Source organism: Somniosus microcephalus, chromosome 3 (genome assembly GCF_052327205.1).
Source record: "Somniosus microcephalus isolate GS21.2 chromosome 3, FLI_Smic_1.0, whole genome shotgun sequence".
NCBI classification, from domain to species: domain Eukaryota; kingdom Metazoa; phylum Chordata; class Chondrichthyes; order Squaliformes; family Somniosidae; genus Somniosus; species Somniosus microcephalus.
The window spans coordinates 245,782,843-245,795,988 of NC_140989.1; the positions used below are offsets into that span (position 1 = coordinate 245,782,843).

General features: G+C 38.7%; 1 protein-coding gene across 2 annotated transcripts in view; it reads right to left on the reverse strand.

The window, feature by feature from the left end:
• Positions 1-4,283: 4,283 nt before the first annotated feature.
• The window catches only part of vamp4 (vesicle-associated membrane protein 4), a 91,517-nt gene continuing 82,654 nt past the window's right edge, over positions 4,284-13,146 (reverse strand). For both annotated transcript variants that reach the window (XM_085982309.1, XM_085982310.1), the window contains exons 7-8: positions 9,918-9,969; positions 4,284-9,272 (exon numbers count right to left, since the gene is read on the reverse strand). In XM_085982309.1, the coding sequence (XP_085838435.1) occupies positions 9,244-9,272; positions 9,918-9,969 (81 nt within the window). In that variant the 3' untranslated portion in view covers positions 4,284-9,243. The remainder of the gene's footprint in view (positions 9,273-9,917; positions 9,970-13,146) is intronic.

Genomic DNA, 13,146 nt, shown 5'->3' on the forward strand with positions numbered 1-13,146 from the left:
AATCTCCGTATGCTTCAACATTAACGCTGGTATGTCTGGCAGTTTTGATAGATCGGCAACAGCTCGGTCCCGTCGGTGCCGGATATAACAAAGTTTCCTGTAGTTTCAATGCATCTCCATTCTGAATATCAGGATGCAAAAGGATAACTTAGTTGGGTAAGTGAAACTGAGCATTGTTTCAGAACCTGAACCAAGGAAACAATTACAAGGATTACTTAAAGTAGAGCTAGAGGTAACTATCACAGTATTATGAGTCAAATGATGTGCAGACAAAAGGGTATAAAGGAGGAAAGGTAACTGTAAGGAGGTTACGCACTGGATAGCATTAGATATGCACAAGTGGCACAGAAAGGTTCTGCATTACCATCTAGTCTTTGGGATCCAGGAAACTTATTATTTAGCAAAAAAGCATCACATTTACAATATTTCTGTACTTTTTTAAGGTTTTGATAGCACACAAAGAAATAATATACAAGATGATGCTTAAACCTACACCATGTGATTTCCTTAACATAGTCAGGAGATGGGAAGCCCTTCTGTATTGAACTAACATCCAATTGGAGCTCTGTACACAAAGCATTACAGAGCTGGTAGTTCTCTTTTAGATGTTGAAAAAATGGGGGATAACTGCACCATACTTATTTTAGTCAGCTATTACACGACCATTAGTCTACTGTAGCAACTCCTTGATTTTACAAATAGAAGTACGTTTTAATTTGTTCCCCAAGGTTATCAGGCCATTTTCTGATCTACCTTCTTACCACACTCCTATTGGGGTTCCCTCTTCTAATATAATTTGTTACAAGTGGTCCTAAGGTTAGACCTTAGGTTGAATTGGCAGTTTGTAAACCTGTAACAAAGGCATGTGATCTACAGTATTTGGCTAAACTCAAGATATGATCCATGTACAAGATAAAATTCCTTGTGTATCAGTATTTCTACCAGATTACACCTGTCGGAATAGAATTGACATCAACATACAACACCATAGAATCTTTGCATATACTTGAACAGGCAGACTGGATCTTCGAAAGAAAGGCACCTCTGACAAGTCTCACTATTGTGCAAGGGTCAAAATAAAATGGTTAAGATACTAGGGAATGATTGAGATAAATAGATTTGAATTTGTGGTAGATGTATGGCTAACAGGCTGTTAAAACACTAACCATGTAGCTAAACAGGTGACTGTAAAAGTTTAATAGGATAATAAAAAAAGTTTTACACATTACATTTGATTGTTTGCTACAGTTTTAAACATATTTACCAGAAGTAGATCACTGAATTATGTTTTACAGATGTCTATATGAAGGTTTAAAGAACAGCTAATCTTTTCATGTGTCATGGAAATTAACTTATCCAAGGCATTGTTGTATGAAAACTGCTGAGAATCCTTGGTTGAAGGATAGTTACGTAAAATTTCTATTCATAACCACAGCTACCAAGAAGCTGTTCTGCAATATTTGGGAGTCACCCACATTCACTTAAACAAGAAATACATTTGCTGAGATCAGTCTGTCAAAAGACATCTCGTACCTACAAAGCGTACTTCAGGCAGAAGTGTGGGAGCTCTTCATAATAACAGCATAAGCAGCAGTAGGTCATACAACCCCTTGAGCCGGCTCCGCCATTCAATAAGATCATGGCTGATCTCTACAACTCCACTTTCCCACCCGATCCAAATATCCTTTGATCCCCTTAATGTCCAAAAATCTATCAATCTGAGTCTTGAATGTACTCAACAACTGAACATCCACAGCCCTCTGGGGTAGAGAATTCCAAAGATTCACAACCCTCTGCATGAAGACATTTTTCCTCATCACAGAATCACAGAAACCCCACAGTGCAGATAGAGGCCATTTCGGCCCATCGAGCCTGCACCGACACATATCCCACCCGATCCCCGTAACCCCTACACCAACACATATCCCACCCTATCCCCGTCTCAGTTCTAAATGGCCAACCCCTTATTCTGAGACTGTGACACTTAGTTCTACACTCTCCAACCAGGGGAAACAGCTCTTCCCTTAGCAGTACTCATTTTATCCTAATTTTAAAGCTTTTTAACACTACAAGCAACATAAATCCACCAATGCTACTTCATACCTAGCATGACACTAGTGACAGAAGTCAAGTCTTCGCCATTCATTTTTCTCTCTTCAATTTTGAAAATTACATCTTTGTCATTTTACTTGTCCCTTAACATGAAACTCTGACAGGACTGAAGCCTTCATGTAGAGAAGAGTCCTTTAAAAAACTGAATGAATGAATGGAAAAATCTGTGGACTCTTGTTATTCAAACTTGCTTTAATAGTGGCAGTTTCAGGCAGAAGAAAACCTTTCGTCCATCTAGCTCACCTATCCACAGTATTCCCATTTTTGCATTTCTAATAACCCTGAATTCCATCTGTGGACCAGAACCTGTCTAGCTCCTTCTTGGAACCCATTAAGGTTTCTTGTTCCACCACCTGTGCGGATAATCTGTTCCACGTACGTACCATCCTGTCAGTAAAACACATTCCTCTATTTTCTTTTGTTGTCCTTAATTTGTAATTATGGTCCCTTGTTAATAAATTCTATACACGGCTTAAAAACTTAAATCAAATTTGTCCAAACCTTTCATAAGTTTAAACACCATCATATCCCTCTCAGTCTTCTCTTTTCAAGAGAGAAAAGACCCAGGGTAGTCAATCATTCCTCACACGTCATTCTCTTAAAGTTCTGGGACCAACCGTGTAGCCTTTCTCTCTACCCCCTCAATAACTGAATATCCTTTTTAAAATGCTCCATTTGGATATATTTTGTTTGTTCTTGGCTGGGCCACCAGAAAGACCACCACATAGACATGAGGCATTTCACCTTGGAGAAATCATTCAAATTGAACTGATTGCAGAATTATTAACCGCAGTCATGTATAAATCCGTGGTCCCAGACGGTCCTTGCAATTGGAGTTAGAGAGGAAAATAATACTTATTAATCCAAATTGTTCTGATTATTAGTATAGACTGAACTTTGGTGAAAACTGAAGCATGATAATAAACTGATAATTAAAACAATGAGATTGAGTTGCTAGAAATATAGTGAAAGATTTGATAAACAAAGAAAACAAGTTAGGAGTGGCCTATTTGAAGGAAAAATTAAGACGACAAAATATTTCTTGATTATTAAAAGAACTTGCGGCTTTCACAACCTCAGGACGTCACAAATCGTTTCATAACGAATGAAATACTTTTTGAAGTGCAGTCACTGTTGGAATGGGGGAAAACACGGCAGTCAATTTGTGCACTGTGAGATCCCACAAATAGTAATGAGATTAATGACCAGATAATCAGGGACAAATATTGGCCAGGACACCGGGGAGAACTCCACTGCTCTTCTTTAAAATAGTGCCACAAGAATTTTTATCCCCATCTGAGAGAGCAGACGGGGCCTCGGTTTAACGTCTTATCCGAAAGATGGCACCTCTGACAGCGCAGCACTCCCTCAGTACTACACTTAATTGTCAGTTTGGATTACGCGTTCAAATTACATGTGATCTTCTTACCACATGCATTTTTCTCTGCTCCATGCTGGAAGCAGTGGTTTTGAGTGTAATATACTGGGGATTAGGCTAGGTCAATATATGTATGACCAAGCTAGTTCAGAAAGGTAAGAGTCATTTAGCATCTTTGTCCCTTTACAAACAGCACTCTTTCACAAAACTATGTGTTTGTCTCCATTGTGTTTAATTCCTGCCACATCCAATTAAGTAGTAGACCAATTCATTTAGGTCAAGTTGAAAAATCTGCAGAAACAGTGCACCCAAGTGAATTTCTTTTCATTACTGTTAATTAAAAAAAAAGATGTGATTATAGTTTTATTGTTTTTTCAGAAACAAACTGGTTCAAGATACTTTGGGTTTAAATAGTGTGGTCTGGACACATTACTGATTTGGTGCAAAAATTATTGTGCAGAATCTTGTTTCACAGTAATTATAAGCATAGCTGCAGGAATTGTATTATTTATAGAAATAAAGGCACCTGCTTCCTCTGCCACTACTACCTTAGACACTGGATATATAGAAATTACAGTTTCCATTTAACAATTTGTCTTTGTTATCCATTAATCGGAGGACCAGAACAACCAGGTGCGTAATGTTGGTTATTGAATGGCAATCAGATTTTAATTAATTGATTTATTGGAATTTTACCTTGAAACTCGAGGAGAACCAATTTCAGAGACCAGTAAGCCTGGGATATTCTTACTCTTTCAGAATGTATATGCTTTCTTTTTAAGTAAGAATAGGGTTTGTGATAGTGCACAACTTTTTATTTTCACAGTTCTCAGTACAACTTCCAAAGGAATCAAAACATTCAAATCACATCATATTGCAACAAAAATTTTAAAAAAAATCACAGATAATGAAAGGATTTAATATTTTACCTGGAAATTAGGTCAACACTCAGTAGTTTCCCTTCGTGGTTCAGGGCATGCTGTCAAACTGTCCTTGTATTCACCCAGATATATTATACACAATAAGTGAAAGATGGACTGCACAATGCAAACATACTGACTAAAAAATACAATTGCACTAAAACAGTTACAGCACAAAATAAAATTCGGCAAGTCAAGCTCCCTAAATATTTCCAATTTGTTTCAGAAGATCTTGGTTTCTTCACAATTTCCACCACACCACCTCTATGAAACTGTTTAACAGTGAATGATATTAAACAAACTCTTGCACCCCAACAATTGTCAGAAGCAATGACTTATGAAAAGTGTGTCCCTCTAATGCATTGCACTGGTAAAGCAAAAGCCTGCACCATGGATTTTATAAGTAGATCTGTGTTCAGTGTGACCCAGTCAGTTGCCAATCACAGGTGGACAGTCAACAGAGGAGCTGAGCAAGAGGCAAGGCACTGCCACAGAGGGAAGGAGGAAAACCGTGGTACAAAAATGACCCAAGCCACCTCATAGACTGTCTTGCAGTAATCATGTACAAAATGGCACTGCCAAAGTCCTGCGAGTATGGCACCTGTCTGTCCTCTTGCCCAAGGAACCGTCCATGGTGCTGGGGCGCAGGGAGTGTGGGTGGGTGGGTGGGGGGGGGGGGGGGGGGCGAGGTGGAAGAAGGAAGTACAAGCGCACAAAGTTGTAAACATGTTCCAGGCATATTCCGAACAAATTGAAGATTCACAAATACTGTACAGAGGGAGAAAAAGTAAGCATGGTTAGAATTCCTCATTATGTGGATAATTTTAATTGGGTTCAATACTGAATTACAAAGAGTACAATTTAAACTGCACTGAGAAAGGAGTTACCCTTGATTTTGATTACGAATGAAACCCATTTCAGTTTGTATTTGCTCTAGGTCAATGGTTGATGTCAACAGGACTTGAACAAACCAGATCTGCAGACCATGAATCTATGACTGTGGGTAGAAACAGAGAAAAGCTGTATAAACACTACAGTTCTTATATGTGCCTACACAACCTTTTGAAACTGGTTGATAGTGACTACAGAGGAACTAACAATTAGGAACAAATCGCTTCAGTGTGGTGTTTTTCCTCCTTTATTCAATTCTAGTATCCAAAAAAGCTTTATACACAGTCCAATACAATACATTTCTGCTAACTATACAGCATGGAGTGGAAATGCATATTCAACGTGTAAGATTACAAAAGGGCAATGTTCTTTTAAAAAAAAATTATCGCTTTGCACATTTTAGCAGCCGATCAATAACCCCTAATCTCCCTTTTACAAATATTAGTATATACACATTAATTATTTGAGAGGCTGGTGCATCAGCTCATTATTTGTCAGTGGTATAATGTGTGTATAGGTCATGCTCAGTACTTTAAACCATATTGTAAGTAAAGAATCTTTTGTATCCCAGCATGCTTCACATCAAGTGAGCAACCCAGACAAATAAAACATTTTTGGAAAACTAGTTCCACACTTAAGAGGATGACATCGCACAGTTAACATTTTCACTTATCTGGATGCTCCTATTCACTTTGTTGAAGGACATGTCCAGATCATTCATGATGCCCACTCTATTATTACAGTAGAATGTGGATGTTATTAAATGCCAAACCTCCAAGTACAGTGAACACCATAATTTTCCAGTGCTTGTGATCAGTACAAGCTGGTTGTACTGACCACTTTCCAAGGCTGCCTATTCATTCGCAGTCGGGATTCAGTTATCCCCAAGATGATAAAGCTAAACTGGCTGATTCCTCCGGGAATTCTCATGAAATCAGGCACATCTCTCAAGAGGTGGGCTGGAAAAGGACTAAAATTGGGCTTGTGAAGTGACTTATCTCTTGGTGCCAACATTGCCATCAGCGACCATTGCTGCAGTTCGGGAGTCTCTTGCCTCGCAAGCAGCAATCAAAGTGTAGACTTGGAATACCATGTGGGAAGTGCTGCTTCTTCGTGCCTGAAATTGACATGCCACTGCCTCACCTGCATTGCCAAACAGTGTCAGCATGTCCGCAGATTAAGGCTGTAACGCTTCTAACCAATTATTATGTACAAAATAAAAATGGTAATTAAAAAAAAAACAAACATCTCTTCCACAACTCCTGACTGCCCCCAGTGCCATCACCCAGCTCGGTCTTCAATGCAAAATGAATGGGGACATGCAGGATCACAGGAGACCTGCCTTCAGCTGTACCGCTCAGGTGAATTTAGTGATCGTTTGCCAAATCAATCACTATATCTGGATTCCATTTTATACTCATCTCTCAGTGCGATGATATAGCATGGTATACATTAGTCACCCAAAAATCTCATCATAAAGTGCATCATAACTGCAGCTCAGATTTCCTCCCAACCATCACTAATGGACATTAGTGACCAACACCTTCTGTTCAACATTCCCAAGAGGCAAAATTGTTTAAAGTTCACGTGAAACACATAGAAAGCATAATACCATTTTCTCTCTCTGTGCTAACCTGTACTTTTTTTGGAAGCTGAATGCAATTTTACCACATAAACCCACCTCATTCACAAACAAATTACATTTGTAAGCACTCTCGGGGATGTCTACTGTTTTACAATCTTGTATTTCACTTGGCTACTTTCCAGAGTACTTGATTTTCTTGGTTACAAACTTGTAAAACTCCTCTCTGTTCGCACAAACTTTTAAGCTCCTTTTGACCCTCATTTGAAGGCCCCGCTACACCTCAAGGTAATTGGTTCAACTTGGAAATGAAATCAGCAAAGAATAGTATGGGCTGTCAGTGCATGTGCAATAAAAGTCTGACCAACAGCCATTGCAAGCAAATGAAGAATATTCCATTAATATTAAGTCTGAGCTATTTTAAAAACATTGTTGAAATCACAAACGTCTGAATTTTAGTTTGATACTAGCGGCTCTGATGTCATTGGTCATCATGTGGCTGGTGTGGGGTCTGGAGCATGGTTATGTTGTTTCGTTGCTAATCTGACACTGCTTTAAATAGGCAAATCTAGGTAATTGTACCTATTTGTAAGTCGCCATGGTCAATCTGTAGATGGTTGAAACTTTACGTAAATTACAAAAACTGTGATACTTTTTAAACATTATTTTGCATCTGGAACAAAGTGTGATACGTGGGTGCGTAACAGACCTGAAATAGAAGCAATACTGACAGTTTTCTTTTCCAGGCCTAACTTAGGAAGCTTTCCAAGAACTTCAAATTGCTACACTGATACTTTTAAAAGATGACAGCCAAGCAAAGAAATAATGGTAGAATCAATAAAGAATTGAAGCGTTTTACATTTTTTAAAAAGCAGAGTAAATGAGCATGTAATTAGCTGTGCTACTCCATTTTTGATGTCCCATTACACTCCACACAGCAGCACTACAGCTGGAGTATTTCTCAGCCATGGTTATGTTGTCCAACTATACCCTCTCGAGCCAGGGGCCAGCAGAGCTCCCCTTAGGTGTACGCAATTAGTTCAGTTCACCAACCCCTGCCAGTGAAATGTTAATGTCAAAATTGAGTCAGCTCTTTTCTAGCATTAGAAATATAAAACCAACACAGCAAGTTGTCAGAGCACTTTTAAAACTTTATGTTTTAAGATCTTAAAGAGTTAACTTTACATAGATGTAGTCACACTGCAGCTGATCCACGGCATGGACTGTGCGAGAATGCTTGTTACAGATAATTTCACTCCTGATGTCCCACCAAACTGGGATACAAGTGAAATCCAGTCACCAAACACTGTGTGCAAGTGGCAATCTGACTGATCTGTCAGGCATTGTGGTTTTTATTTTTAAAGCTTTTTTTACAAAACAAAAGTGAACTCCAAAATTCTGGAGCATAAAGAAATGTTTTAAAACAACATACAGGCTAAAAGAGCACTCAAATTAAAACACAACAGTTTGGCACAGTCAGAGCATGGTTGCATATAATTTATTATAAACTAGTCCAAATAATCTTTGAATAGATAATAGTGTATGATTGAATAGATTCTGCTCAGAAATAGGGGACTTTGTGCTAAAAAGCACTGACCCTTGCTTCACTGTAGAATCCATTCAGTCTCCTTCAGTTTGGCATATATTTCAACTGCTTCTCTAATGGCTTAGTGGATTATTGCACCACCTGGTGTAGCACTGAACCACACAGACCAGGGAAGGTCCCAGGCTCAATCCTGGGATTAGACATAGTTAGTGGATCTCAGCCAGGATGGAAGATTGGACAATTAGCCTCAGTACTCTATGGAGGGGGGAAAAAATTGCCAGAAATCCCCCCTTATCCCTATCCATGCATGTGCACATTCGAGAGAGGGGACAGGATTGGACTTTGTTGTGATGCCCTCTGCTGTCCAATAGCGTACCAGCACTCACTGATTAGATTCACACACGAAGAAAGCCCACTTGAGCAAGGTACCCTGAGGGGAGTCTGCATCTGTAGAACCATACTCCAAAGGTGAGCCAGTGCCCTCGAGAGAAAATTGGGGAAAAAATAAATTGTTGACAGCATGTTTAGATACCAGGTCTCACAGTAATAGAATCATCAGTGAAGGGTAAAAAAACATTCACGGCAATGACGCAATACACTTAAAAGGAAATAGACTATCCTTCATGTAGATAGCAGTTATGTAATGTACTGGTCCCCTATTCCAGAAATTTACTCATTGCAGTTTTCTTCTGCAAAAGACAGACAGAAACAGACTTCCTATTTACAATAACTGAGATATTATGCACGTATCTCAAGTAGTTTCTAGAGAGTGAGGCAGTAACTTTCCTGCGTTGACGATGTGCACGTCTTGTCATCATGAGCGATTCTTCAAAATTACAGGTACTGCAAGGATATGGAAAACCACTTGTTAACAAAATGTTTTCATTCGTTGTTTGGAAAAACACGCATTACACCACAAAAATATTAACACCGGCTAAAAGAAACTTGCTGACAACTCTCCTATTCCCTAATGCAAAACTTATCTACCAGTAAATATGGACAGTGGCTCCTTAAAAATGGACAGTATTAATAAAACAATAAGAGAATTTAAAAGAATCCATTCTGTATTCTAATATTTCTTCCAATGTTCCCTGAAAAACAATTCAACTTTAATAGTTTTACAAATAATTAATTTTATCTTGCCCATTTAACTTTTTCTCAAAAAAGTACTTTGGCTTCCTCCATGGTCAGTGGATATATGGATTGTAGACCCGAGTCATTGTTAGGTGTTTCTTATTCTTAATAGTAGTGCTTAAAAAAAAAAATTAGACACCAACAGCAATGTGATAAAGGGAAAAATGGGAAACGTCTAATAAAGATAGCCATAGAAGAAGAGCTACCCATGACACACACTGCAATGAAAGCAGTTTATTTCCTTTCTACCAGAATACAGGGAAATAAATAATATAATCTCCCTTGACATATACACATCAGAATAGTATGGCTGAGCAGGAATTTCAACTGGAGCATGACGACAAACATACTTACTGATGATGACTAGCAAGACAACTACAACGACCACTGATATGATGGCCTTCATCTGAAATGTAAAAGTTAACATGGTAAAAATATAGTACAAAGAAACCTTTCCTGAACCTTTGTTAAACAGTGATATCTGTAAATACAGAGGCATTTGTTTATTTAGGAAATGTGTATTGAGTTATAGTTTTAAGTTAATTTTCCATTGTTGCTTCTTTTGAGCATCAGATTTTTATTTGCGTGCATGTAATGTTTAGTTAGACCTGGGGTTTAGGAAACACTGTTGTAGAAGTAACCCACTCAGATCAATTGGGAAAGGCAGCATTGTCGTGGCTTGCCTTTGAACAGATATATTTACCCATAAACTCTTAGAGCAGTGTTTTTCTAATGAAAATAGCAACAATAAATAGGTGTCTGTCATTTACTGAACCTCCTGTATCTCTCTTGCATCCCTGTTTTACTACCCTTGCCAGTGAAAGAAAAGAAACAATTTGCATTTATATAGTGTCTTTCATGAGCTCAGGATGTCCCAAAGTGCTTTACAGCCAATGAAGTACTTTTGAAGTGTAGTCACTGTTGTAATATAGGAAATACGGCACCAATTTGCGCACAGCAAACTCCCACAAACAGCAATGTGATAATGACCACATAATCTGTTTTTTAGTGATGTTGGTTGAGGGATAAATGTTGGCAGGGTATCGGGGAGAACTCCCTGCTTTTCTTTGAAATAGTGCCATAGGAGAGGGTTTAAAATCTCATCCAAAAGACGGGGCCTCTGACAGTGCAGAACTCCCTCAGTACTGCACTGGAGTGTCAACCTAGATTTTGCGTTCAAGTTCCTGGTGTGAAATACTGGCTCCACTTGTGTAGCAGTGTAAGTGCAGAGCCCTCAAATTTTAATAAAGCCCTTTTCACATCTTAAAAAGTAAATTAAAAAAAAGTAAATTCTTAAAAAAGTAACTAAGAAAAAGTAATTTTGTATCTGAATTTATAAAGTTTCTCTGTGAAACCCTATTTTGTCTGTTTGGTGTTGTAGATTGGAATGGAGCGATACTGAATCAAGGGATTCCTTCACTGCATATCTACGTCACTGACATCAGTGTTTTTAGATGACAATGGAGGAGATCTGTAGATACTTAAAAAGTTTAAGTAACAAATAAAAAGCATGAAGGAGGCCCATCGCAAGTATTGGCCCAGTAATTTCGGGCACAACGCGTGAGTAAGGACGGGGTACTCACGCGTGTGCCCGGAGGAATTGCCGGTTTTCAGCATGCACAGCGCATGCGCTGAAAACCGGCATTTCCTGTCCTCTGACCCAAGGGGTTAAGAGGCAGTACGCGCACGACTGCACAGGCAGCGCGTGCGTAGTAAAATTCCTTTTTTTCCCCCCCCAGAGTTGCGCGCGTGTAAAGGCCTCCGGTCTTTACGCGTGGAAAAACAAGACGCAAGTATTTCATTTTTCAGGTAAGTGGGCTTTTAGCACAATGTAGAAATTTTTTTTCCCACAGGTTTGTTATTTTTAAAGAATTTACAGGATAGTAAGTTTAGTTTTAGACCCTATTTTTTAAAAATTTATTTTTTTCAAAAAATGGATTAATTGTTTAAAACATTTTAAAAAACTTATTTATAGCTAATATAATCAGTGGGATGTTTTTTAAAATTTTATTTAAAGTTAAAGTAGTGTTTTGGCAGCCCATACTTTTCATGAGTTTGACAGCTCTTACTGTCAAACTCATGAATGAGTTTCCCCTCCCGATTGGCTGCACAGTGCGCACCTGATCCCAGCCGGCACATCGCACTAACTACGCTGCTGGATCAGGTAAGCACATCGCGCCGACAGCTGAACTGGGCCTGTGACAGGAAATGCAAGCAGGCCCGGGCTTCAGATGTCGGCGCGCAGGGTGAGTGCACATCGGGGGCTTGCACGCGCGGCAAGCCCCCGATCCTAATTTCAGGGCCAATAAATTATAAAGCTACATCCTCCTTTAAGTCCAAGTTAATTAAAACTGAAGTATCTATTGCAAATTCGAAATATCTTTGCATGGATCTTTAGTCTTTAGGGGCTTTTTTTCCTCCCTAGACACATTATTAGGATTATTCAGACATCCATTCAGTGAAACCCTGTATTACACACCTGTGGCTGTATCACTGTACAAAACTCCCAAATAACCAATGTTTCAAAACACTTCAACGCAAGCTTCCAAAAAGTTAATGGCCTGATCTTAAGATAAATCAAACAGAAAGAGGGGCGTGGGACAAATTAAAACTATTTTAGGAGTAAATACAAGTGTCAAAAAGGGGTCACCATTATAAAGTTTTAGACAGCTTGTTTAAAGATTGTTAAATAAACCCTTTTGCGTTCTTAATGATTTACTAATCCCGAGGCCAGAATGCAGCATAAAATCCTCAAAGGCCTCTCTCAAGGGTGAAGGGTCAGCTATCTACCAGTGAAATGCCACAGGAAATAGTTTTACACATTTCATAAATCTCTGTAATCCAGATGGTCTTGTACAAAAAATTATAAATAGGACAAAAGTATTTCCCATTTATTCATATTTCAGAAACTGATTTCACAGTAAACAAACGTGTTTATCTGTGACAAACTATTAGAAACTCCATGTCACAGATCTTGTCCGGGCATGATTAGGCCATAGAAGTTGTGGATACCTCGGTAGCTAGAAAAACTGGTCAAAGACTCAGGTGGTCATGTCACAGATACAACAAAATCATTCTTCAAAGTTTTAGACCTCTATTAACTGGAAGAAAAAACCTGCCCACCTTTGGACCTGGTTATCAGCTAACTGCAGGCTAATTTGTTTGATGTGACTGCCACCTGCAAAATGGATATTGTGGCCCAGGGGCACTGGACAGAAGAAAAGGTAAAAAAAGAGACATAGAATGCATAGATGGGATCAAACAGAAATATAGCAAAAGTAAAGTTAAAATAAAAATAAAGGTGAGGGGGAATGGGAAAAATTAGGGAAGACAAGGCAAGTGGAGGTGTTAACTTTTTTAGTCTCAATTTAAAGGTGTATATAGAGCTGGTAAGACAGTAATAAAGTTATTCCGGACAGCTAAGCAGCCTAGCATTGTTGTAATATTAAGATTTAATGTGTTAAGTGTGTGAGATGAAGATTTTCAAAATGGCTAGCTCAGGAATGTAGCAATTTCCACAGACCTGCCAGCACTCTACAGGTAAAAGGCACTGTGTATTTGTTCTGCAATATTGTGCACTCAC